The following is a 26,773-nucleotide window of genomic DNA, read 5'->3' as shown; positions in this document are numbered from 1 at the left end:
TCTTGTGCATACGTGCGTGTGCCTCAACGTGGTATACGCGACAGCAGCGCGCTCTAGCCGCAATTGAGGAGTGTGATGAACTATGGGCGTAATTCGATGTACGCCATTTTTCTGTCAAAGTGCTACATCGATACCTCCGTATTTGAATTATCCACCCTGAAAATTTCAGCTCGTTATTTTTGATGTAGGCTAAGCAATCATTTTAAGCAGACAGTGGATGACACGCAGTTGTCACCCTGTTTAATGCGTATAGGTTGTTGTATCGACTCTGAGCTGCGTTGCGTGTTAACTTGTGTGACAAAATGAGTGAAGTGAGTGGTAATGAGTCAGAAAATGACTTTACACACAAAAGGAAGTCAGTGTGACCGGAATTTTGGCATTTATGGAAGAAAGTTGAAGAAGAGGGAAACTGTACATTCAAAAGAAGAGTATGTCATAACCCTTAAACAACGCAGTGAGAAACAAGAGTGACGGAAGTGAGCTTATTAAAGATTGGAAGAAAAGTTTAATGGGCTTCTTCTCATCAAAGCCACAGGGGAAATTTCCTTTCCACTTGCAGTCATATGTGAGGATGTACTTTGTCAGTGATGGGACAATCGGTGCTTCAAAATCATATTGGAAGGTCTTTACATCCTTTAAGTTCATTAAGAAATCAGCAATACACCCTGAAGATATTTCATTTTTGTCATTAATAGGGAAACCAATTGCTGCAGCAGCAAAGTTGAAGGACATTCAAGACTTGTTGCGCTTTCTTTCTGATACAGTAAAAGGCTGGTATGAAGAACTTCTAAACAGAGTAAACAGTGAAGGAGCTACTGATCCTGGACAGGAACATAAACTATAGTGGCCATGAACATATTTTTTTTGTTAATGTACGATTTAACTGAATAATAAAATAATAAAAGCAATTTTCAACTCAGTTTTCATGATATTTTGTAGAGGTATCATGTTTGATGGAAAAAGGGCGTAAACCATTCATCATATTTTGGATAAAATATCACAAATGGAAGAAATATCTTCAATTGTAAGGAATGATTCTGTATGTTGAAAGTGTGGTCTAAGACAGAGTTATTACATCATTGAAATATAACTGTTTTTCAGTAAGATATAAACATGCAAATCTTGAACTCACTTTTACCGGAAATGCACTTTTCGGATTTACGCCCATAGTCCATGAAACTCCTCAATTGTCAAATGTGTCGACTCGCAAACCGCACTGTTTGAGAAATGGAAAAATTTCTACGTTAGCTATTAATAAATACACATTTCCTCCCATCTCCATATGGTAGTATGTTGTTCTGGCTGTAGTATACATAAATAAAAACTTCAATATCCGTGGACATGTTGTAAGGAAAAAAATGTAAGTACCATGAGCAGTCAATAACGACATCGGCTTAAAACTCTCCATATGGCGATACAAATTTACAGTAGTTCTCCACATAAGGTAAAAGTTATTTCATCATTCTGCAGACAGCCTTGTAGGTAGGGCAACCACAGCTATGAGTAGTTTAGCCGCTTCAACTGTATTTTGTTCTTTATTATTAGATCACTACCGGTTTCGTGGCACTAAAAGCCACATGTTCAGGTGAACGTATAACTAAAACATTTGAGCTCAAAAGCTCGAAACCTTGCATCCAACACTCGTTGTCCGTCAGACCAAAGCACCGCTAAAAGGCGGCATGCCACAGAATAAAACAGCTGGATTGCAATGTGGTGGGTGGGTCTATACGCAATCGTGTCCCCAGTTCGCGATTGCGTAAAGACCGGAGACGGACCCACACACCATATTGGAATCCACCTGCTTTATTCTGTGACATGCCTTCTTTTTGGGGGTCGGACAACGAATGTGTGGCACAAAGGTTCGAGCTTTTTAGTTGTAATGTTTTACTTATGTGTTCACCTGAAGAAGTGGCTTTTAGTGCCGCGAAAGCGATAGTGATTTAATAACAAACGACAAAATACAGCTGAAGCTGTTTATTAATATGCAAGATACTTCATAATTGTCATCTAGAGGGCCAACCATAGCGCCATCTGGTTTCCCCCTCCAAGCTAGACAAGTTTCGTTCTTTGTAGTTTTTTTCTTTTGACGCTTATTTTGTGAGATATTTGGCCCGGTCACGATCAATGGACCACCCTGTATATTATTTTTTTAACAACGACTACTAATTATTTCAATCGTTGTAGACACAGACTATGTAGCCAGCTCCTTACCGACTTAACTGACAGACCTGCAATATATGTTTCTATTTAGCATTGGCCACCTATCATCATAACAAACTGACGACGAAACTCGTAACATAATTCTGTATCATTCTCAGACTGATCGAATATTTTTGTCTAACTGCTACATGGAACGTGACAGAATCTAGAGTCACACGTAAGTTCTACGCTGCAAGATCAGAGTTCTTCGTCCAGGTAGTTCACAGGTCACTGTCAGCTACACACATGCCGCACGCACACAGCCGCTTGCGCTGGAACCGTCAACATCCCAGGAACACGGCACGGATTTTTATTTACATTATGATGTTCCGATGTAATCGCGTTTCCAAACTCGGACTTTCTCTCTCGACGATAGCCTTGCGCCGGACGAGTTGCTAGCAGTTTCGTTTAACGAGCCACCAATCAATTTCGTTTTATTACGTGGTTGGAACCCAACATCCAAGCAAGCAGTTATGTTCCCGCAGCTCAGCATTCTCCACTAATGAAAATAATATTATGGTTTTTTATAGTAAGCCAAAGAGACTCCAGAGGGCCATGCATCTCCCACTTGCTCTCATATCAAGCTAGGAGGCACAGTGGTTAAGATATGGGACACCTACGCGCAAGAGAAATGAGAGATAGCTCCTTTATTGAAGGCAAAGTGCTCTACATGTACTACTCTGCAAATCACTGTGAAGTGTGTGAGCCGGCCGGGGTGGCCCAGCGAATCTAGGCGCTACAGTCTGGAACCGCGTGACCGCTACGGTCGCAGGTTCGAATCCTGCCTCGGGCATGGATGTCTGTGATGTCCTTAGGTTAGTTAGGTTTAAGTAGTTCTAAGTTCTAGGGGACTGATGACCTTAGAAGTTAAGTCCCATAGTGCTCAGAGCCATTTGAACCATTTTTTTGAAGTGTGTGACCATACTGTAAGAGGTCCATGAGTAAGGAATTTGTTGCTAGCGCAGTCGAGCAGACGTAATTTCGATGGATTGCTCACGCGCTGCCTGCGATATGTATGCTGTAAGAGAATCTCAGACCAGAGAGCAGTGTTGTATGCAGTAGGAACTGTGTAGCAGTAGGAGTAAGTAGTAGCTAGCAGTCGTGTGTGTGGAGTTGGCTGGGCCGGTCGTAGCGGAGCGATGGCGGTGCCTGAGCGATACAAGGTAAAAGCAGCCTCGCGCTTATGTAGTATTGTTATGTCAAGCCCTATGTAAATGTTTAAAAAGATCTCTTAATAATAATCTTTCTTATAAAAAATTAACTTTTGATGATCATTTTAGGTTCAAATGGCTCTGAGCACTATGGGACTTAACATCTTAGGTCATCAGTCCCCTAGAACTTAGAACTACTTAAACCTAACTAACCTAAGGACAGCACACAACACCCAGCCATCACGAGGCAGAGAAAATCCCTGACCCCGCCGGGAATCGAACCCGGGAACCCGGGCGTGGGAAGCGAGAACGCTACCGCACGACCACGAGATGCGGGCTTTGATAATCATTCATCTCAATTTAAAGAACTTACTAATTTCTCCAATCCATGGTCATCCGGATTATTGTAAAGAAAAAGCAGTTGTTTCTTTTTATACATGACAAATCTACCGGCCAGCATTGCACAGGGCTGTGCCAGAAAAGTTTAGTTTCATATAGGAGCAGCTGTTGGGAGGTTACAGTATAAGTTTCTTCTTCTTCTGTTCGCGGATGAAACGTAGGAAAGATGGCCGTACGCCTCTGTGCGAGATGTTGGTTGGTTGGTTGGTTTCGGGGAAGGAGACCACACAGCGTGGTCATCGGTCGCATCGGATTAGGGAAGGATTGGGAAGGAAGTCGGCCGTGCCCTTTCAGAGGAACCATCCCGGCATTTGCCTGGAGTGATTTAGGGAAATCACGGAAAACCTAAATCAGGATGGCCGGACGCGGGATTGAACCGTCGTCCTCCCGAATGCGAGTCCAGTGTCTAACCACTGCGCCACCCCGCTCGGTCTGCGAGATGTTATTTGCTTAATTTTATCAGGTGATCGCTACGGTGTATATAAGTTCGGGGTTGAAGGATTTTAATAGCTTCTGCCCTGTACAGCGATCCTTGAGGTCTTCTAAGCAGCTTCTCGGGGAAATGTATCCAATCTTTCCTCTAATGCCTAACTGTTAAGATTTTTCAACATTTCTATTGCATTCACACGCCAGTGAATCACGCCAACGAACATTCGCGGTGCCTTCATTCGGTTGGTGACACCTTTCAGACTGCCATAATGGTTTACACACACTTTAACAGTATTCAGTTCTGTGTCGTAGAAGTGTTTTGTATGCAATCTCTCCTCTAGAAGCCGCGCGGGGTATCCGCTCGGTCTAGGGCGCCTTGTCACGGTCCGCGCGGCTCCCCCTGTCGGAGGTTCGAGTCCTCCCTCGGTCATGGCTGTGTCGTGTGTGTGTGTGTGTGTGTGTGTGTGTGTGTGTGTGTGTGTGTGTGTGTGTGTCGTCCTTAGCGTAAGTTAGTTTAAGTTAGATTAAATTGTGTGTAAGCTTAGGGACCGATGACCTCAGCAGTTTGGTCCCGTAAGACCTTACAACAAATTTCCAAATTTCCTATTATAGACAAACAACAGTTTTCCGCGTCCCAGCACAGGTTAATGCTACCAATAAACATGTGGTGTGCTGCGTATTGTAATCAGGACACTGACGACAATACTGTTCGCTGCCTTTTCCCCTAATTAGCTTTCATTGTGAAGTGGAGAGGGAGTAGAACCCCTTTGGTTGTTGTAGGGGAACAGAGAAGGACCTTTGACAGGGCTGATGATCTGCCAAAGTAGCAAAGTGATATGAATACATTAAATAAATTTATTTACCTTGAGGCATATTTCTATGTGAGGTGTCTGACCAGCTAACATATATACTTTAGTTACACCTGGTACCAACTTTTTACTGTCGAAACTCTTTTCACTATCATTCCATTGTACTACACGTGTGCTTCCAACTATCAAGAGACAAGAGCCCATTGGTTCCTTGTTCTATTGGATTGCCTAGATCAGACACAAAGGCAGTTGTTGTTTTGTCTTCTACTAAATTAATGGTGACTACCTAACTCAGTGGCCTCTTGGCCTAACTGTTATATCACTGGCCCCTTGGCGTAACTCAAAGAAGACAGGTACTAAATGGAATCCCCTACACTGCTAGTCGAGAAGAAGACTGTCTTTCTTCTACATTATTCAGTGAAACACACATAAGACAGTTGTAAAACTGCAGCTACTCATCTATCAGTTGTTGCGTCGCCAGGAATACCACCGTCTTCTCGTGAATGAAGTACTACTGTTCCGTCAGTAGCTGCTGTCATCCAGTTTGTGGCCCCTTTATTGGTACTCTGCTTACTCCATTATTACTGACTACTCAGTGACTCTACGACTGTTCACTACCGCCCAAGGCTGACCGTTTACACGTTTCCTAAGTGACTTTTCCCACTCTGATCTGCGGGTTCGATTCCCGGCGGGGTCAGGGATTTTCTCTGCCTCGTGAAGGCTGGGTGTTGTGTGATGGCCTTAGGTTAGTTAGGTTCAACTAGTTCTAAGTTCTAGGGGACTGATGACCATAGATGTTACGTCCCATGGTGCTCAGAGCCCACTCGGATCTGGTTGCACGCGACCCTCTTCATTACCTTTCTGGAACATCGCGTCTACAGACGATCACCTTTATTCCCGTCTAGAGGCCAAAATCCAGAAGCTGGCTTTTTCCTGTCATGAGTTCAGCCTCGCCCCTCGACTCATTTCGGGGGTTGTCCAGAGGTGCTGAGATAACCGACTAAAATATTTCCCAGTCAAGACAAGTTACCCACTATCCTCTCTCAACGAATTGTGATCCGCTGCATCTGAAACAGAAGCTACCAGGGCTGTTCGGAAAATAAGATCCGATAAGTCGAAAAATGGAAACGACAGTGAAAATCCGATGAAGCTTTGCACAGATTTGTAGGGCAGTGTCTCTGGTATGACTGTCGATCGCGTCACGTCACTCTTTTCGGCTCTGAGCACCTACAGATGCCTAGAAAAGCAGTACAACATTTTGGCACAGACAACGAACTGCAGACCAGCACAGAGAAGCGGCGGAGAGCAAAATGGTTCAAATGGCTCTGAGCGCTATGGGACTTAACTTCTGAGGTCATCCGTCCCATAGACCTTAGAACTACTTAAACCTAACGAACCTAAGGACATCACACACATCCATGCCCGAGGCAGGATTCGAACCTGCGACCGTAGCGGTCACGCGGAGAGCACAAGTGTTTACTTTCTATGACGAAGGTAAGTTGATACAACGCTACGACAAATGTCTAAGTGTAAGTCGGATCGGCGACTATGCCGAGAAGTAACTGGAAGGAGTAGCAAATTGTTGCAAATAAAACATTTTCGATTTAACTTTGGTTTACATTTCGTGACCGATCGGATCTTACTCTCCGAATAGCCCTCGTGTGTGGTCGCCTCACTTCTTACTTCTACAGACTGGCTGACTTAAGTCGTGATTCATTAATCCGATAGTCGAAGGATACAGCATTTTTTAGGTTTGGTGAAGCGCACAGCTTTGCATTTCTCTACTTGTAGCTGCTGCTCCTGCCAGCGTTTCCATCAAGCTGATATTTTCTGGAATTCTACTTTAATATTTTTTGGAATTTTTGTCGGATAGAATGTCTTCACAGATAAGAGCATAATATTCGAAAAGTCTAAGATTACAGCTAATACTGTCAGCAATATTATTGGTGTATATCGTCGACATCAATGGTCCCGTTACTTTCACTAGGAGCAAATCAGGTATCACTTAAACATATTACTTGAGTGTCAGTAAGTTGTATAATTTGGACATCCCACCTGTCAGTCAATTTTTATCCATTTGCAAATCTGATTAGATAACCCACGGAGAAACATTTCCTTCGGGAGGCGTCGACGTAGTATTGAATGAAATTGTTTTTCTAAAGTCCCGAAACAGTTTTATAGCAACAGGCAACGGTTCGGTGTGTCATGTGACTAGGATCTCGAGTCAGGTCTTGCACTGACTGTCAGCACGACAGTGCGTTTGACAGCGGTCAGATTGCGGGTGGCCGAAGCAAGGGTCGTGCATCCAACGGGCATTTGGCTCTGAGCACTATGGGACTTAACATCTATGGTCATCAGTCCCCTAGAACTTAGAACTACTTAAACCTAACCAACCTAAGGACAGCACACAACACCCAGTCATCACGACCAACGGGCATTTCCCGTGGCGCTTTGCGGAAGATGTATCGTGACAAGCCCGATCTGAGAAAAGTACCGTCGCCAGCTTTTAATAGCTGATAGACGAGCCACAGTCTAGTAAATGACCCTACAGTTAAACACCGGACACCCGGAACTAGTTGGTAGCCGTACCGTCCAGAGCCACTTTCTAGTTATGAGGTACAGAAGTAACTGTTTCATACAAGTACTTTACAAAGCTTCACCATCGTCACGGAAAGACCCTTTATATTTGCTAACCTGACCAGTGTGAAAACCAGCTTGCCCCATGAACTATAAACACTGTGTTCTTCCGTCTCTCGTGATAACTCCATACAGGTGAAATTAACGACTTAAGATTCTCAGTCTGTACTTTGTATTAATTAGGACAGTGTTTCTGCTTCGCTTGGTAATCACAGGCTTACTACAGATGAATATTAAGGTCTAATTTAAATTAGGTGACATCTAAGGTTTAAGAACTGATGCTGCCACTGTCTGCAGGTAGCCGCCACGGCGGCGTATTAAAGACGGAGACACAGTTGCTTGCAGAAAAGTTGTGGCCCTCAGACACCGAGCACCGGAGGTATATTCGTAGACTGTTCTTCTAAAATGTTCGACGTTTCGGCCCCTCTGCTGGGATCTTCCTCAGGATCTGGTAGTAAAGGACACCAAAGATCCTGAGGAAGATCCCAGCAGAGGAGTCGAAACGTCGAACATTTTAGAAGAACATGGCGGGCCTAATAACTCAGAAGATTTTAACTTCAGTGACAACGGCCACGAAAGCCTGCAGACTTACTGTACACTCTGTCCTCGGTTACTGGAATTACCAGATTAGTCTAACGAATATATGAGCTGAAAGGAAAAATGCTATGCCATAAAAATTAAACAGTTTCAACTTTGTGACCTTACTTTCCTTCTCCCACGACCCGTTAGAGCCAGAAGTCACCGCCAACTTCGAGGCTAACATGCCGTAATTGATATTTTTCGTATATTTAATACGTGTGTAATATGAAAATACGTAGTTTCAGTGATACATCACATTAAGGAACTCTCCAAAACACGTTGTGGCAAGTATGGTTTATTATGCTACAGTGGTAGGATGTACGACTTCGGTGTATAAACGTACTGTCAATTAGATTAAGAGCGCATAACGGTTCATTTACGTTGTGACAATAAATGATGTTTCTATTACAAGATGCGTAGATAAAACTTATATGTGAGTAAGTATTACTTAATTCATGAAAGGAAGATTTGTTATTTCACAGCAGTTCACCGTATTGAAAAAATGGTGAAAATTAATCCAATACTAGCAGTATATTCAGAAAATCAGATTCTAATAGTGGGACCTTCAATGGTCCTTAAGCACATGTCCAGTGGATTTGAGAAAGGAACTGACAAGTTTTCATATTTCGTAATATTTGGGATGCGAGACTAAAAATGTTAGTCATTTTTTTGTATGTATAAAAGGGAACATGTATTACAGGCCGCTGACGATGCTTCCCAAATAAACGAAGCGAAACGCGTATGGCAACAAACAAACCGCCTTCAGTTAGCTGCATAGACGGTACATAACTCCACGAATTTGAAGCAACTAGGGGAAAGATGGAAAACAGAGAAAATGACAAAAGTTTATTTTAACCTAAAAAAGACAGAAAGGCACGACAACATGTAATATAGCAGCATATGTTATCTACCACATAATACGTTTCTCTTCTTCTTCTTTCGTTTCACCCTCTTTGGGGTACGCTGGATCAATCATTTCTTTGTGCGTTGTTCTTTTCTTACGGCCCAGTATTTCTTCATTCTTTCTGATCTTCTTCTCCTCTCTTCTTCGGAGATGAAGGATTTGGACTTTTGTGTGGATTTGTCTCGGAACCTTATGTTTTCATCTTTAGTAATTAATTTAGCAGTTCGATCAATAAGTGAATTTTCTGAAATATTTAATTCCACTAGGTCTTTCTCAGTTTCTTTAAACCAGCTGGGCTTCGTTTTTCGGTTACGGAAGAAGTCAAAGATTTGTTTAGTTAATCTGTTGGAATTCATTCTGAGAAGATGACCATAAAAATGTATTCTCCTTTTTCGCATAGAATCTGAAAGTTTTTCAATTTTCTTGTAGAGAGTTTCATTTTTGATGTATATAATCTTATTGTCTTGAAATTTTGGCCCAATGATTTTTCTTAAAATTTTTCTTTCCTTTACCTCAAGTTTCTCCATTTGGCCTTTGAAATTCATGTTAAGTGTTTCTGCTGCATACAGTGCTTCTGGCTTAATCACTGTCTTCTAATGTGTAATTTTGGACCTCCATGAAAGGGATTTTTTGTTGTATGTATTTTTTGTTAGTTGGAAGGCCAATTCAAGTTTATTTTTTCTGGATTCCATTGCTTTGCTTTCCCCAGCATTCCAAGTAATCCATTCTCCGAGATATTTGAATTCTTTTACTATTTCAATCTTCTGTTCTTGAACTTTGAGGTATTTACATGAGTGCTTGATGTTTGTCAATATCTTAGTTTTTTCAGAGGAGATGTGAAGACCAATTTTAGCTGCTTGTTTAGTTAGTTCAAGGATTTGCTCCCGTGCTTCTTCCATTGTTTCAGCAAACAGGGCCATATCATCTGCAAAAGCAATGCAATTTACTTTAAGGTTCTTCTTTTTGCAACCCAGTCTTATACCACTCTTAATATTTGTGTTCCATTCCCTGACTACTTTCTCAAGCGCACAATTGAACAGCAACGGTGAGAGCCCATCGCCCTGTCGCACTCCCGTTTTTATTTCAAAGGGTTCCGATAGTTCGCCCATAAATTTAACTTTCGAAAATGTATTTGTAAGGGTCGCTTTTACAATATTAGTTGTTTTCTTATCCAAACCCATTTCTTCCAGGGCTGATAACAGAGATTCTCTATCAATCGAATCATTGCTTTTTTGAAATCAATGAAGGAGATTACGTATGTCATTTGCCCTTGATTTTTGGTACGCCATAATGTTTTTGAGGTTTAGTATTTGTTCCGAACATGATCTACCCTTTCTAAAACCTCCCTGGTATTCCCCGATTTGCGGATCCAATTGCGGCTCTGCCCTGTTCAAAAGGACTTTAGGAAGAATCTTGTACGTTATATCCAGCAGTGATATTCCTCTGTAATTGTTGGGGTCTGTCTTCAAACCTTTCTTGTGGATAGGGTGGATGAGAGCTGTTCTCCATTCTGCGGGGATCTCTTCTTCTTTCCAGATTTGATCGAAAACACACTTTAGGGATGTAACTGCATTTTTGTCAGCCTTTTTCCATAGTTCGGCCACTATTTGATTTTCTCCGGACGCCTTGTTGTTTTTAAGTTCTGAAATGACCTTCTGTAGTTCTTCAGTCGTCGGTGGTTCTGAATCCGGCTTCTCACGGTTGTTTGAAATGGATTCAAATTTTTCAAGGATGTGTTCACAATTCAAGAGTTTCTCAAAGTAGCCTGCTAGTATTTTGCAGTTTTCCGTGTGTTGTGAGCGATGGTCCCATTTACATCTCGAAATTGGAGGGTGGGTGCTTTGTATATTGATAACCTTTGTTTGAAAGTTCTGTAAAAGCTCCTTGTGTTGTTTTTAGCAAATTCTTCATCAATTTGGAGGAGAGTTTTGTTTTCATGTGTCTTCTTAATCCTTTTTATATTTTTATCTACCAGTTTTCTAACTGTAATGAAATTCAGTCTACTTTCTTCTGTTTTCTGTGATTGCCAATTTTGCCATGCCTGTTTTCTTGTTTCAATGAGGGCATCACATTCCAGCGACCACCAGGCATGTTTTTTACTTTTTTTGTTAGGTGCTATCCGTTCAGCTGTAGTAATGAGGTTTTCCTTTATATCCCCCCAGCTTTGTGTCTGAATGGTTTCTGTTGCTTTTGTGAATTCATCTGATTTTAATATCTTTTCTGTGCTATACTTCCGACCCTTAATTTGTTTCATGCTGCGTTTCCTGTTTGGGATGACTTTGAACTTAATTTTAGAAAGGTAATGGTCTGACGCCAAGTTTGCACCCCTGAGTACCCTATCGTTCATGATTTCTTTGCTAGAAATCTTCTTACCACATGATCAAGTTGAAATTCCCCAAGGCTAGGATTTGGGGATAACCATGTCTTTTGTCTTCGTGGTAGTTTCTTGAAAGCTGTGGATTTAAGAATTAAATTGCGTGCTTGGCAAAGTTCTATTAGTCTCACACCATTTCTATTCGTTCTATTGTGTGCAGGATAGTTTCCAACTATTTTCTTATATATTTTTTCCGTACCAATCTGTGCATTAAAATCTCCAAGAAGAATGATGATGTTTTTATCTGGAATTTTCTGAATAATGTCATCTAGATGATTCCAAAAGGCCTCCACTTTTTTTTTGTTTTTCCTGTTATCCTCGTTTATAGGGGCATGTGCATTGATAATTGTGTAGATTTTGTTTGTGCTTGTGAATGTAAGACTTGAGATTCTTTCTGATTGGGAATCAAAGCCAACTATTGAGTTCAAGATTTGTTTGTTGATTATAAAGGCTGTCCCAAGATGTGGTACATTTTTCATTACTCTCGGTCCCACTTTCCCTTTGTATATCCTAAAACCTTCGGAATCGAAGGTATCTGTATCCATGTATCGTGTTTCTTGAATGGCTGTTCTGAGTATGTTGTGGTTCTTTAGCGTATCTGTTAGATGTTTTAGTTTTCCAGTTTTCAACAATGAGTTTGCATTGAAAGTTGTTTGCAGACTCCCCAGAATCCGAATGTCTGCTGACGTACTGGCGTACGGTGGATCGTCCACCTGGGGTAAAATAGTTTACATCACACACTTCCATGATTGATGAAAGTTATTTTGGGTGTGGCCCAAAGGCCACAAAATGTACAACCAAGATTGTGAGTCCTGGAGGTAGTTCTTCCGCTCTCTCCGCCGTTGGGAATCTGAACTTCCTCTTCCGCCTTTGAGACCGTTGACCAGGTTTCACCTAGTAACCCTAGGCAGGGGCCGTTACAGGGTGCTACCATCCGGAGCCAGATGGACCCAGGTTTTTTTAACGAGGTGTTACTCCTCCCCCTCCTCCTTCCTCATCACTTTCGAAATGAGGCCCCGGACTTATTATATGTATAAAAGGAACATGTATTACAGGCCACTGATGATGCTTCCCAAATAAATGCAGCGAAACGCTTATGTCAACAAACAAACTGCCTTCAATTAGTGGCATATCTCCACGAAAGTAAAAATGTTAGCTTCTAAATTAGCCTTTAGCGCATCGTGAATAGCATCCAACATATCACACAAAAACTTTCAAATTGTACTTTTCAGAACGTGTTATAGGTCTAAATACTGGAAAGATGTAATCTCCAGATGTCAAATATCAAAGTATATCTTCTAGTTTAACTTGAGCCAGAAGTGGATCATTCATGTGAGTATCGGATACAGTATCACCACTCTTCTGGCATCAAAACGCGAGTAAGCAGTAATTATAATCTGTAGGCAGCTACTGTCCACCTACCACAACCATAAAAAGATCCACTGCAGTAATTTTAAGCCTAACATACGCCAGTCTTCTCAACTGAAATATTATTTTTTTGAGGTTATAACTTATACCTAGAATTTCCGCTAAAGATTTTGCGTGCTTGTGGTTTGAAATAAATCAACGATTTCAGGTCACAGATTCGGAACTATATCCCGATTATCATATTTTCGTCGTCAGGATGTCACAAACGCCTTCTTTGACTAAACTTACCAGTTTCTCAAAATTCATTTTTGGTGTCGTGTGGCTCGATACGGCCGAAGAAAACAAACTGATTTGAATTTCACCGACTGACGTCAGAAATACATCTACATTTATACTCCGCAAGCCACCCAACGGTGTGTGGCGGAGGGCACTTTACGTGACACTGTCATTAACTCCCTTTCCTGTTCCAGTCGCGTATGGTTCGCGGGAAGAACGACTGCCGGAAAGCGTCCGTGCGCGCTCGAATCTCTCTAATTTTACATTCGTGATCAGCTCGGGAGGTATAAGTAGGGGGAAGCAATATATTCGATACCTCATACAGAAACGCACCCTCCCGAAACCAGCCGGCCGCGGTGGCCGTGCGGTTCTGGCGCTGCAGTCCGGAACCGCGGGACTGCTACGGTCGCGGGTTCGAATCCTGCCTCGGGCATGGGTGTGTGTGATGTCCTTAGGTTAGTTAGGTTTAAGTAGTTCTAAGTTCTAGGGGACTTATGACCTAAGATGTTGAGTCCCATAGTGCTCAGAGCCATTTGAACCATTTGAATCTCCCGAAACCTGGACAGCAAGCTACACCGCGATGCAGAGCGCCTCTCTTGCAGAGTCTGCCACCTGAGTTTGCTAAACATCTCCGTAACGCTATCACGCTTACCAAATAACCCTATGACGAAACGCTCCGCTCTTCTTTGGATCTTCTCTATCTCCTCTGTCAACCCGACCTGGTACGGATCCCACACTGATGAGCAATACTCAAATATAGGTCGAACGAGTGTTTTGTAAGCCACGTCCTTTGTTGATGGACTACATTTTCTAAGGACTCTCCCAATGTATCTCAACCTGGCACCCGCCTTACCAACGATTAATTTTATATGATCATTCCACTTCAAGTCGTTCCGCACACACACTCCCAGATATTTTACAGAAGTAACTGCTACCAGTGTTTGTTCCGTTATCATATAATCATGCAATAAAGGATCCTTCTTTCTATCTGTTCGCAATACATTACATTTGCCTTTGTTAAGTGTCAGTTGCCACTCCCTGCACCAAGTGCCTATCCGCTGCAGATCTTCCTGTATTTCGCTGCAATTTTCTAATTCTGCAACTTCTCTGTATACTACAGCATCATCCGCGAAAAGCCGCATGGAAGTTCCGACACTATGTACTAGGTCATTTATACAGGGTGGTCCATTGATCGTGACCGGGCCGAATATCTCAGGAAATAAGCGTCAAACGAGAAAACTACAAGAACGAAACGTGTCTAGCTTGAAGGGGGAAACCAAATGGCGCTATGGTTGGCCCGCTAGATGCCGCTGCCATAGGTCAAACGGGTATCAACTGCGTTTTTTAAAATAGGAACCCCCATTTTTTATTACATATTCGTGTAGTATGTAAGGAAATATGAATGTTTTAGTTGGACCACTTTTTTCGCTTTGTGATAGATGGCGCTGTAATAGTCACAAACATATGGCTCACAATTTTAGACGAGCAGTTGGTAACAGGTAGGTTTTTTAAATTAAAATACAAAACGTAGGTACGTTTGAACATTTTATTTCGGTTGTTCCAATGTGATACATGTACCCTTGTGGACTTATCATTTCTGAGAACGCTTGCTGTTACAGCGTGATTACCTGTAAATACCGCATTAATGCGATAAATGCTCAAAATGATATCCGTCAGCCTCAATGCATTTGGCAATACGTGTAACGACATTCCTCTCTACTGCGAGTAGTTCGCCTTCCGTAATGTTCGCACATCCATTGACAATGCGCTGACGCATGTTGTCAGGGGTTGTCGGTGGATCACGATAGCAAATGTCCTTCAACTTTCCCCACAGAAAGAAATCCGGGGACTTCAGATCCGGTGAACGTACGGGCTATGGTATGGGGCTTCGACGACCAATCCACCTGTCATGAAATATGCTATTCAATACCGCTTCAACCGCACGCGAGCTATGTGTCGGACATTCATCATGTTGCAGGCACATCGCCATTCTGTCATGCAGTGAAACATCTTGTAGTAACATCAGTAGAAGAATACGTAGGAAATCAGCATACATTCCACCATTTAGATTGCCATCGATAAAATGGGGGCCAATTATCCTTCCTCCCATAATGCCACACCATACATTAACCCGCCAAGGTCACTGATGTTCCACTTGTCGCAGCCATCGTGGATTTTCCGTTGCCCAATAGTGCATATTATGCCAGTTTACGTTACCGCTGTTGGTGAATGACGTTTCGTCGCTTAATAGAACGCTTCTCAAAAATCTGTCATCGTCCCGTAATTTCCCTTGTGCCCACTGGCAGAACTGTACACGACGTTCAAAGTAGTCGCCATGCAATTCCTCGTGGATAGAAATATGGTACGGGTGCAATCGATGCTGATGTAGCATTCTCAACACCGACGTTTTTGAGATTCCCGATTCTCGCGCAATTTGTCTGCTGCTGATGTGCGGATTAGCCGTGACAGCAGCTAAAACACCTACTTGGGCATCAACATTTGTTGCAGGTCGTGGTTGACATTTCACATGTGGCTGAACATTTCCTGTTTACTTAAATAACGTAACTATCCGGCGAACGGTCCGAACACTTGGATGATGTCGTCCAGGATACCGAGCAGCATACATAGCTCACGCCCGTTGGGCATTTTGATCACAATAGGCATACATCAACACTATATCGACCTTTTCCGCTTGGTAAACGGTCCATTTTAACACGGGTAATGTATCACGAATCAAATACCGGCGCACTGGCGGAATGTTACGTGATACCACGTACTTATGCGTTTGTGACTATAACAGAGCCATGTATCATAAAGCGAAAAAAGTGGTCCAACTAAAACATTCATATTTCTTTACGTACTACACGAATATGTAATAAAAAATGGGGGTTCCTATTTTAAAAAACGCAGTTGATATCCGTTTGACCTATGGCAGCGCCATCTGGCGGGCCAACCATAGCGCCATCTGGTTTCCCCCTTCAAACTAGACGAGTTTCGTTCCTTGTAGTTTTTTCGTTTGATGATTATTTCGTGAGATATTTGGCCCGGTCACTATGAATGGACCACCCTGTATATATTGTGAAAAGCAATGGTCCCATAACACTCCCCTGTGGCACGCCAGAGGTTACTTTAACGTCTGTAGACGTCTCTCTATTGAGAACAACATGCTGTGTTCTGTTTGCTAAAAACTCCTCAATCCAGCCACACAGCTATCCTGATAATCCATAGGCTCTTACTTTATCAGGCGACAGTGCGGAACTGTATCGATCGCCTTCCGGAAGTCAAGGAAAATGGCATCTACCTGGCAGCCTGTATCTAATATTTTCTGGGTCTCATGAACAAATAAAGCGAGTTGGGTCTCACACTATCGCGGTTTCCGGAATCCATGTTGATTCCTACAGAGTAGAAAAAAATGGTTCAAATGGCTCTGAGCACTATGGGACTCAACTGCTGAGGTCATAAGTCCCCTAGAACTTAGAACTACTTAAACCTAACTAACCTAAGGACAACACACACATCCATGCCCGAGGCAGGATTCGAACCTGCGACCGTAGCGGTCGCGCGGTTCCAGACTGTAGCGCCAGAACCGCTCGGCCACCAGCGGCCGGCTACAGAGTAGATCCTGGGTCTCTGGAAATAAGTTCGGGCGATGAGACAGGCTGCACTGTGACCGTGAACGTACTAATGTGCTGATTCTAAAGGACAGTACGTCCTTTGCCGACGTCGGTCGTCGGCGTAATCCACCGGTATCGGTGCGACAGTGACCGCGGCCGAAGAGGCGACAGGATGGCTTCGAGGCGTGAAGTGTCGTGGAGCGAGTGCTTTCAGACAGGGCAGGGTGGTGGCCGCGTCGTAGTCTACCTGTGCAGCATGTCGAGGCAGCCGTGGAGGCGGGCGCCGGGCCCCGCCGGGGCGGAGCCGAGCCGCGCCTCGCTGAAGCAGGCGCCCAGCGCCGACTTGCACATGTAGCCCGTCGTGATGCACGGCGGCACGTTGCAGAAGCACCGCACCTCCCCTGCGAACACAAACGCAGACACCACCGCGATAAGCACGAGCTCTCGTCAGCATGCGAACTATGTTTATCTTAACACTTTACACCGTGCTGGGACGCCAGCAGAGTTCAAAATGGGTTCAAATGGCTCTGAGCACTATGGGACTCAACTTCTGAGGTCATTAGTCCCCTAGAACTCAGAACTAGTTAAATCTAACTAACCTAAGGACATCACACACATCCATGCCCGAGGCAGGATTCGAACCTGCGACCGTAGCGGTCTCGCGGTTCCAGACTGCAGCTCCTAGAACCGCACGGCCACTTCGGCCGGCTGACGCCAGCAGAAACACACTTGTTCTGAAGAGTAGTCAACTGCTCATTCCCTTTATTACGATAACCACTTCCCACAGCTGTACTTAATGTTTCGTAATCGTCATCGGTTTCGGAACGCTCAAGGCTTTATCATCACGCGCACCTAGTGAACACCAACACATTGTGCAACCGCAGTTCGCCCCAATAGCTGAGTACTCGCCGGCTCGGTAGCTCAGCGTGTTTTATTAGAGGGTTTAGCTACCCTCTGTAATAAAAAAAACTGAGTGAACGGATCAACGAACAACCTGAACGGGTGTCATGAGATGTCCGCCCCGATCATACGAGGTGCGGCTAGAAAAAAACCGGACTGATGCTGGAAAAAACATTTATTTACAATTATTTACAATTTCATGTTATCTCCTTCAATGTACTCTCCTCCTCGGTCTCTATACCGCTCCATACGAATTTTCCACTGTTCATAGCAATGCTGCAGATCATTTTCGGTAAGTCCATACATTACTTCCGTCGCTTTTTCTTTTACTGCTTCAACAGTCTCAAATCTAGTTCCTTTCAAAGCTGACTTGACTTTAGGGAAAAGAAAAAGTCACAGTGGGCCAAATCAGGTGAGTAGGGTGGATGATCTAAGATGGGAATGTTGTGTTTTGCCAAAAACGTCTTCACTGACAACGCACTGTGAGCTGGGGCATTGTCTTGGTGAAGGATCCATGACTTTTTTCTCCACAAATCGTTCCGTTTTCTCCGTACTCGCTCACGTAGGGTAGCCAGGACGCTAATGTAGTAATGCTGATTCACTGTTTGTCCCTCTGGTACCCAATCAATGTGCACAATCCCTTTGATGTCAAAAAAAAAAACAATCATCATTGCCTTGAATTTCGATTTTGACATTCGTGCTTTTTTTTGTCGTGGAGAACCAGGAGTTTTCCAATGCATCGATTGGCGTTTAGTTTCGGGATCGTAAGTAAAAAAACCACGATTCATCGCAAGTAATAACATTTTGTAAGAAGGTGGGATCACTTTCAATGTTTTCCAGGATGTCAGAACAAATCATTCTTCGGCGTTCCTTCTGTTCAATTGTGAGACACTTTGGAACCATTTTTGAACACACTTTGTTCATGTTGAAACTTTCATGAAGAATCTGCCTAACACTTTCCTTGTCAACTCCTGTTAACTCAGACACTGCTCTGATTGTTAAACGGCGATCTTGTCGAACAAGTTTACCGATTTTTTCAATGTTTGCATCAGTTTTTGCTGACAATGGTCTGCCAGTGCGAGTGTCATCACTGGTGTCTTCGCGGCCATCTTTAAATCGTTTAAACCACTCAAACACTTGTGTTCGCGATGAACAATCATCGCCGTACACTTGTTGTAACATTACAAACGTTTCACTTGCAAATTTTCCTAGTTTGAAACAAAATTTGATGTTAACACGCTGTTCTTTCTGTACACTCAACATTTTCCGACGCACAGACAAAACGTCAACTACTTAAAACAGACGCCACGGGCAGACTGAGTGCAGGAGGCAGATGAAACTCGAGCAGTAGGCGGAGCGAGAGTCACGTCACAGGCCACGCGACTTTCAGCCTTATTGCATTCGTTTTATTGTTTCACCAGTACTAGTCCGGTTTTTTTCTAGCCACACCTCGTATACAACGAACAAAATAGAACAAAATGAGATCAACAAAGAATTTTTAAAAAAGTGGTCAGCGTGACGGATTGCCGTCCAACGGGCTCGGGTTCGATTCCCGGCTGGATCGGGCATTTTCTCCGCTCAGGGACTGAGTGTTGTGTTGTCTTCATCATCATTTCATCCCCATCCGGAGCGCAGGTCGCCCAATGTGGCGTCGAATGCAATAAGGCCTGCACCAAGGCGGCCGGACCTGCCCCGTCAGGGGCTCATTTCATTGTTCAACAGCAAAAAGATATTCTTTCATTTAGTTAATGAAGAGACTCTACAGTTCCTGATACGTACTTTATTTTGAGTCTGACCTTGCTTCGCAACAGTAAAATTTTAAGATTCACTTGAAAATAGTCGACATAAAAGTTTTCTGGGTATGGTACCGCGTCATAATGTAAAAAACAACGGCTGCTGGAGAAAAACCAACGTTTCGGCCACGGTTACAGCGGACTTCTTCTGGGTCATATGAAGAAGAAGGCCGCTGCAACCGTGGCCGAAACGTTGGTTTTTCTCTAGCAGCAGTTGTTTTTTACATTACGACTTTTATGTCGACTGACTGGCCGCGGAAGCCTACGCAATTACACTTGAAAATAGTTGGTTGTGAAGGCCAGAGACGGTCGTGGGCTAAATAAAGCACATATCAGTAACTGGAGTGGCCTCTCATTAACTGAATGTACAGTTGCGGGGTAACATAAGCACTCTCTCTACATGGAGACATTAATTGTTATCAAGTATGGCCCCACTAAAGTACAGCTGTGAGAGCTGGTAATTTAGTAAAGAGACTAAATACACTGAAGTGCCAAAGAAATTGGTATAAGCATGTGCATCCAAATTCAGAGATATGTAAACAGGCAGAATACGGCACTGCAGCCGGCAACGCCTATATAAGAAAAAAGTGTCTGGCACAGTTGTTAGATCGTTCATTGCTGCTGCAGTGGCAGCTTATCAAGATTTAAGTGAGTTTCAACGTGGTGTTATAGTCGGCGTACGACGATGGGACACAGCATCTCCGAGGTAGCGATTAAGTGGGCATTTTCCCGTGCGAGTATTTCGAGACAGTACGGAGAATATCAGGAATCCGGCAAAAAAATCAAATCTCTGACATCCCTGTGGCCGAAAAAAGATCGTGCAAGAACGGGACGAAGGACGACTGAAGAGAATCGCTCAGCGTGACAGAAATGGAACCCTTCCGCATATCGCTGCAGATTTCAGTGCTGGGTCATCAACAAGTGTTGGCGTGCGAAACATTCAACCATACATCACCGACGTGGGCTTTCGGACCCGAAGGCGCACTCGTGTACCCTTGATGACTGCACCACATAGAGCTAGCTTCAAGCGTCGCCTGAGCCCATCAACACCGCCGGCCCAGGGTGGCCGAGCGGTTCTAGGCGCTACAGTCTGGAACCGCGCGACCGTTACGGTCGCAGCTTCGAATCCTGCCTCGGGCATGGATGTGTGTGGTGTCCTTAGGTTAGTTAGGTTTAAGTAGTTCTAAGTTCTAGGGGACTGATGACCTCAGACGTTTAGTCCCATAGTTCTCAGAGCCATTTGAACCATTTGCACCCTTCAACACCGACATTGCATTGTTTATGATTGGAAACATATTGACTGGTCGGACGAGTCTCATTTCAAATTGTATCGAGTGGATGGACATGTACGGTTATGGAGACAACCTCATGAATCCATCGACCCTGCATGTCAGCAGGAGACTGTTCAAGCTGGTAGAGGCTCTGTAATTGTGTGGGGGGTGTGCAGTTGGAATGATATGGGGCCAGTGATACCTCTAGGTACGACTGTGACAGGTGACACGTACGTAAGCATCCTGTCTGATCACCTGCATCCATTCACGTCCATTGTGCGTTCCGACGGACTTGGGCAATTCCAGCAGTCCAATGCGACCCCCACATTCCAGAATTGCTACAGAATGGTTTCAGGAGCACTCCTCTGAGCTTAAACACTTCCGCTGGCCACCAAAATCCCCAGACATGAACATATCTGGGATGCCTTGCAACGTGCTGCTCAAATTCAAAAAAATGGTTCAAATGCCTCTGAGCACTATGGGACTTAACATCTGAGGTCATCAGTTCCCTAGAACTTAGAACTACTTAAATCTAACTAACCTAAAGACATCACACACATCCATGCCCGAGGCAGGATTCGAATCTGCGACCGTAGCAGTCGCGCGGTTCCGGACTGAAGAGCCTAGAACCGCTCGTCCACCGCGGCCGGCCGTGCTGCTCAGAAGAGATTTTCACCCCCTCGCATTCTTACGGATTTATGGACAGCCTTGCACGATTCACAGTGTCAATTCCCTCCAGCACTACTTCAGACATTAGTCGAGACCATGCCACGTCGTGTTACGGGAATTTTGCGCTCTCGCGGGGAACCTACACGATATTAGCCAGGTCTACCAGTTTTTTTGGCTCTTGAGTTTGGTTCATTATTCTTCGCAATGACAAACTACGTGGGTCTGGTGAAAGTAAACATCGAAGCAATTCAGAAGAGTGCTGCTAGATCTGTTACAGGTACGTTCGATCAACACGCGAATGTTACTGAAATCCTCCGTGAATTCAAATGGGAATCCTTGCAGGGAAGACACCGTTCTTTTCTACAAGTAATATTGAGAAAATTTAGAGAACAGACATTTGCGACTGACTGCAGAACGGTTCTGCTGCCACTAAAGTACATTGCGAGTAAGAACCACGAAGACAAGAAAGAGAAATAAGGGCTTGTACAGAGCTAGACAGGGTGAATCACCTAAAACTTGCACCGAAAATTTTGCGGCAACGGAAAGTGCTATTGATGTGCAGTTTTCGCAGTGTATTTTTTGTGCAAAAACATACACTTTTTTAAAAATGGAACAATGCCTATTGATATTAACAGACTACAAGTAAGTCTGCCCGTGTGGCCGAGCGGTTCTAGGCGCTTCAGTTTGGAACCGCGCAACCGCTACGGTCGCAGATTCGAATCCTGCCTCGGGAATGGATGCGTGTGATGTCCTTTGGTTGGTTAGGTTTAAGTAGTTCTAAGTTTGAGGGGACTGATGACCTCAGATGTTAAGTCCCATAGTGCTCAGAGCCATATGAACCATCTGAACTAAAAGTAACATAAATTAGGATATCGGTGGTGATTGTTGCAGGATTCTAGTGCGAGTCGTTTACGAGGTATCGTATTTTGATAAATTTCCAAGCCGACAATAATTTGTGTCATTCAATCTGCTTAGTTGCTAGGGACGATGTTGTTATGTTTGTTTACAACGTGCTTGTGTGTTCCTTGAGTGGGCTGCGACTTGCTAATCAGTGGTTCAAAATGGTTCAAATGGCTCTGAGCACTATGGGACTCAACTGCTGTGGTCATTAGTCCCCTAGAACTTAGAACTACTTAAACCTAACTAACCTAAGGACATCACACACATCCATGCCCGAGGCAGGATTCGAACCTGCGACCGTAGCAGTCGCACGGTTCCGGACTGCGCGCCTAGAACCGCGAGACCACCGCGGCCGGCTGCTAATCAGTGGGTGACAGTACAAGCAGTGGGTCGTTAGTGGACGATGTGATTTACCAGTGCCGAAAAAGCCGACATGCTCTGTACATGGAGTGTACTTGCTTTAAATACACGCTGTAACAGTCGCGAGCTTGAGTTACTTTTGAGATTGGACGTGGTGAGTTGATGTTAATCACGAATGCCTGTAATGCGACAATGACGCCATTAACACCACCTCACTGGATTTGAACGAGGTGTGTTGTGTTTTCTAATTAAAGCTGGTTCTACCTTGGTGCCAGTGATGGCCCTGTATTGGTTAGGAGGAAGCCAGATGATCGTCTGCAAGCAAGCTGTCTGCGGCAGAGACACGCTGGATCTACACCTGGAGTTATTGTCTAGGGTGCGATTTCGCATGACAGCAGGAGCCCTCTCGTGATATCCCACGCAGCCTGACTGCAAATTTGTGTGTCAGTCTGTTGACTCGACTGCAGTGCTGCCTTTATGAACAGCATTCCAGGGGAGATTTCCAACAGGATAACGCTCGCGCACAGACCGCTGTTGTCACCCAGCAGGCTGCCTTGGCCTATTCTATCACCAAATGTGTCTCCAATCGAGCACACATGGGACATCATCGCACGAAAATCCGTCGTCGTCCACAAACAGCGATAACGGCCAGATTATTGACAGTGTTAAGTAGGCTGTTTAGGTTTTTATGCTGGTAACGCCACGTAGCGCTCTGTATGAAAATCACTGACTCTGTGCTGTGTGCAGTCTGTGGCTGATTTGCATTGTTGGAATATTTGCTATTGTAGTGTTGGGCAGTTGGATGTGAACAGCGCGTAGCGTTGCGCAGTTGGAAGTGAGCCGCCAGCAGTGGTGGATGTGGGAAGATAGATGGCAGAGTTTTGAGAGCGGACGATCTGGACGTGTCTCCGTCGGAAAAAACGAAATTTGTAAGACTGGATGTCATGAACTGATATATACACTCCTGGAAATTGAAATACGAACACCGTGAATTCATTGTCCCAGGAAGGGGAAACTTTATTGACACATTCCTGGGGTCAGATACATCACATGATCACACTGACAGAACCACAGGCACATAGACACAGGCAACAGAGCATGCACAATGTCGGCACTAGTACAGTGTATATCCACCTTTCGCAGCAATGCAGGCTGCTATTCTCCCATGGAGATGATCGTAGAGATGCTGGATGTAGTCATGTGGAACGGCTTGCCATGCCATTTCCACCTGGCGCCTCAGTTGGACCAGCGTTCGTGCTGGACGTGCAGACCGCGTGAGACGACGCTTCATCCAGTCCCAAACATGCTCAATGGGGGACAGATCCGGAGATCTTGCTGGCCAGGGTAGTTGACTTACACCTTCTAGAGCATGTTGGGTGGCACGGGATACATGCGGACGTGCATTGTCCTGTTGGAACAGCAAGTTCCCTTGCCGGTCTAGGAATGGTAGAACGATGGGTTCGATGACGGTTCGGATGTACCGTGCACTATTCAGTGTCCCCTTGACGATCACCAGTGGTGTACGGCCAGTGTAGGAGATCGCTCCCCACACCATGATGCCGGGTGTTGGCCCTGTGTGCCTCGGTCGTATGCAGTCCTGATTGTGGCGCTCACCTGCACGGCGCCAAACACGCATACGACCATCATTGGCACCAAGGCAGAAGCGACTCTCATCGCTGAAGACGACACGTCTCCATTCGTCCCTCCATTCACGCCTGTCGCGACACCACTGGAGGCGGGCTGCACGATGTTGGGGCGTGAGCGGAAGACGGCCTAACGGTGTGCGGGACCGTAGCCCAGCTTCATGGAGACGGTTGCGAATGGTCCTCGCCGATACCCCAGGAGCAACAGTGTCCCTAATTTGCTGGGAAGTGGCGGTGCGGTCCCCTACGGCACTGCGTAGGATCCTACGGTCTTGGCGTGCATCCGTGCGTCGCTGCGGTCCGGTCCCAGGTCGACGGGCACGTGCACCTTCCACCGACCACTGGCGACAACATCGATGTACTGTGGAGACCTCACGCCCCACGTGTTGAGCAATTCGGCGGTACGTCCACCCGGCCTCCCGCATGCCCACTATACGCCCTCGCTCAAAGTCCGTCAACTGCACATACGGTTCACGTCCACGCTGTCGCTCCGTATGCCACGGCAAACTGGCTGACACTGACGGCGGCGGTGCACAAATGCTGCGCAGCTAGCGCCATTCGACGGCCAACACCGCGGTTCCTGGTGTGTCCGCTGTGCCGTGCGTGTGATCATTGCTTGTACAGCCCTCTCGCAGTGTCCGGAGCAAGTATGGTGGGTCTGACACACCGGTGTCAATGTGTTCTTTTTTCCATTTCCAGGAGTGTATATTATGACTTTTGAACACTATTAAGGTAAATACATAGTTTGTTCTCTATCAAAATCTTTCATTTGGTAACTATGCCTATCAGTAGTTAGTGCCTTCAGTAGTTGGAATCTTTTATTTAGCTGGCAGTATTGGCGCTCGCTGTATTGCAGTAGTTCGAGTAACCAAGATTTTTGTGAGGTAAGTGACTCATGAAAGGTATAGGTTATTGTTAGTCATGGCCATTCTTTTGTAGGGATTAGTGAAAGTCAGAATGCGTTGCGCTAAAAATATTGTGTGTCAATTTAGTGATGATCAGAGGTAAGTAAAGAGAGAAATGTCTGAGTACGTTCAGTTTTCCTCAGCTGTTTGAAAATCAAATAACGTAAGGTGTTTACCAGCACAGTAATTCATAAATTTTTCTAAGGGGTTGTTTCAACAGTACGAGTGCAACAGCATCGAACTCCATTCCACAAACTCACATCCGCACTTGTGCGCGTTTTCATGCTTCCATTCAATATTCTGGCCGCTACGCTGGTTATTAACGTACCAGAGTTTCACATTTGCTAGGCTTTACATTGCGATTACAGTAATCTGTGGTCTTGCAACTTAAATCACTTAAATGTTAGCCACACAAATGTATTCGCTAAATTTCATTACTCTACACTAATTACTTTTGGGTGTTGCGATTTTTTTGTCGGTAATGTATTTTTCCATTCGCTCCATTTTCTTCCCCGTGTTCAGTTCATGTCGGGTCCGGGCCAAGTTGTTAGTATTGCTAAGTCTCCAATTGCTTACTCTCAGATGCATTTCTTTAACCCTGTGAAATCAAACGCCGTGCGGGAGCAATTCCTGAGTGACGTGTTCTGTAACTTTGTGTCTCCGAAATCAGTTTGTTCGCCACACCTACGTTTGTGGCAAAGTGTTAAATTCGATTGAAAAAGTGTGATATGAGCTGAATCATACTATTTTACAACGGCTTATGAGTTGACGCCAACTACAATTCAGTATATTTTCTCATTATGTAGTGCAGTCATCACGTAGCAGAAAATAAGCACACGGTGTCATTTCTCTTTGTTCAGAGAAAAGCCAGGACATAAATAAAACTGTGATTACTGTCGACAATTTACATTCAGAGGAGGGTCCACAGTAAACTTCAGAAAATATTCACACATAATGAGATTTAGTAACAAAAGTAACTAGCAAAGAATAGTTTGTAACGGGTAAGTTATATGTCTAGATAATACCGAATATATATCGTAAAAAATTTAGTCGTTACTTTTATAGCCCTAGTCATAAAGCACGCCTCAGAAATAAATGTCTGTACAAGGGTGATAGTGTTATTCTGCATGAAGAGGGTTTCGTGTTACGCGCGTCATAAAAAAAAATAAAAAAAAGACAGAAGCGCTACTGTGTAGCCGCGATATGTACTAGTTTTTACACGCCGACCGAATTACGGAGTAGCAATTCACAAATCATGACATGCGTGACAAATCACGCACTCTTTGCCAGGACGCGGTTTCGGCCCCCGAGTACGCGATGGACCGATTGAAATCGCTGTAGTAATGACTAGGTCCAGTATTGATTTTCGTTGCGAAACAAAGTGGTAAGACCCGAGGGTCCAGGAGAAGAGGCGAGCGCGCGGAAGAAGGCACGTGAAGGCCGGCCGCACACACACACACACACACACACACACAAACACACACACACACAAACGCGCGCGCGCGGGGCCTGTAATTTGGAGGCCCGCGAGATTCCTCTCCAAACACAACCGAGCCGGCCTAATGGCAGCAGTGGGTGGGGAGGGGATGGAGG

At 44.5% G+C, this 26,773-nt stretch overlaps 1 protein-coding gene across 1 annotated transcript in view; it reads right to left on the bottom strand.

Moving 5' to 3' along the window:
* LOC126229564 (BMP and activin membrane-bound inhibitor homolog) overlaps positions 1-26,773 on the bottom strand; it is a 315,369-nt gene that overhangs the window by 75,001 nt on the left and 213,595 nt on the right. Inside the window, exon 2 of the mRNA XM_049942333.1 lies at positions 16,987-17,140. Within this exon, the coding sequence (XP_049798290.1) occupies positions 16,987-17,140 (154 nt within the window). The remainder of the gene's footprint in view (positions 1-16,986; positions 17,141-26,773) is intronic.

This window comes from Schistocerca nitens, unplaced genomic scaffold (genome assembly GCF_023898315.1).
Source record: "Schistocerca nitens isolate TAMUIC-IGC-003100 unplaced genomic scaffold, iqSchNite1.1 HiC_scaffold_375, whole genome shotgun sequence".
Taxonomy (NCBI): domain Eukaryota; kingdom Metazoa; phylum Arthropoda; class Insecta; order Orthoptera; family Acrididae; genus Schistocerca; species Schistocerca nitens.
The sequence above is the reverse complement of the archived record's forward strand: the minus strand, read 5'-3'. Positions and strand labels throughout refer to the sequence as shown.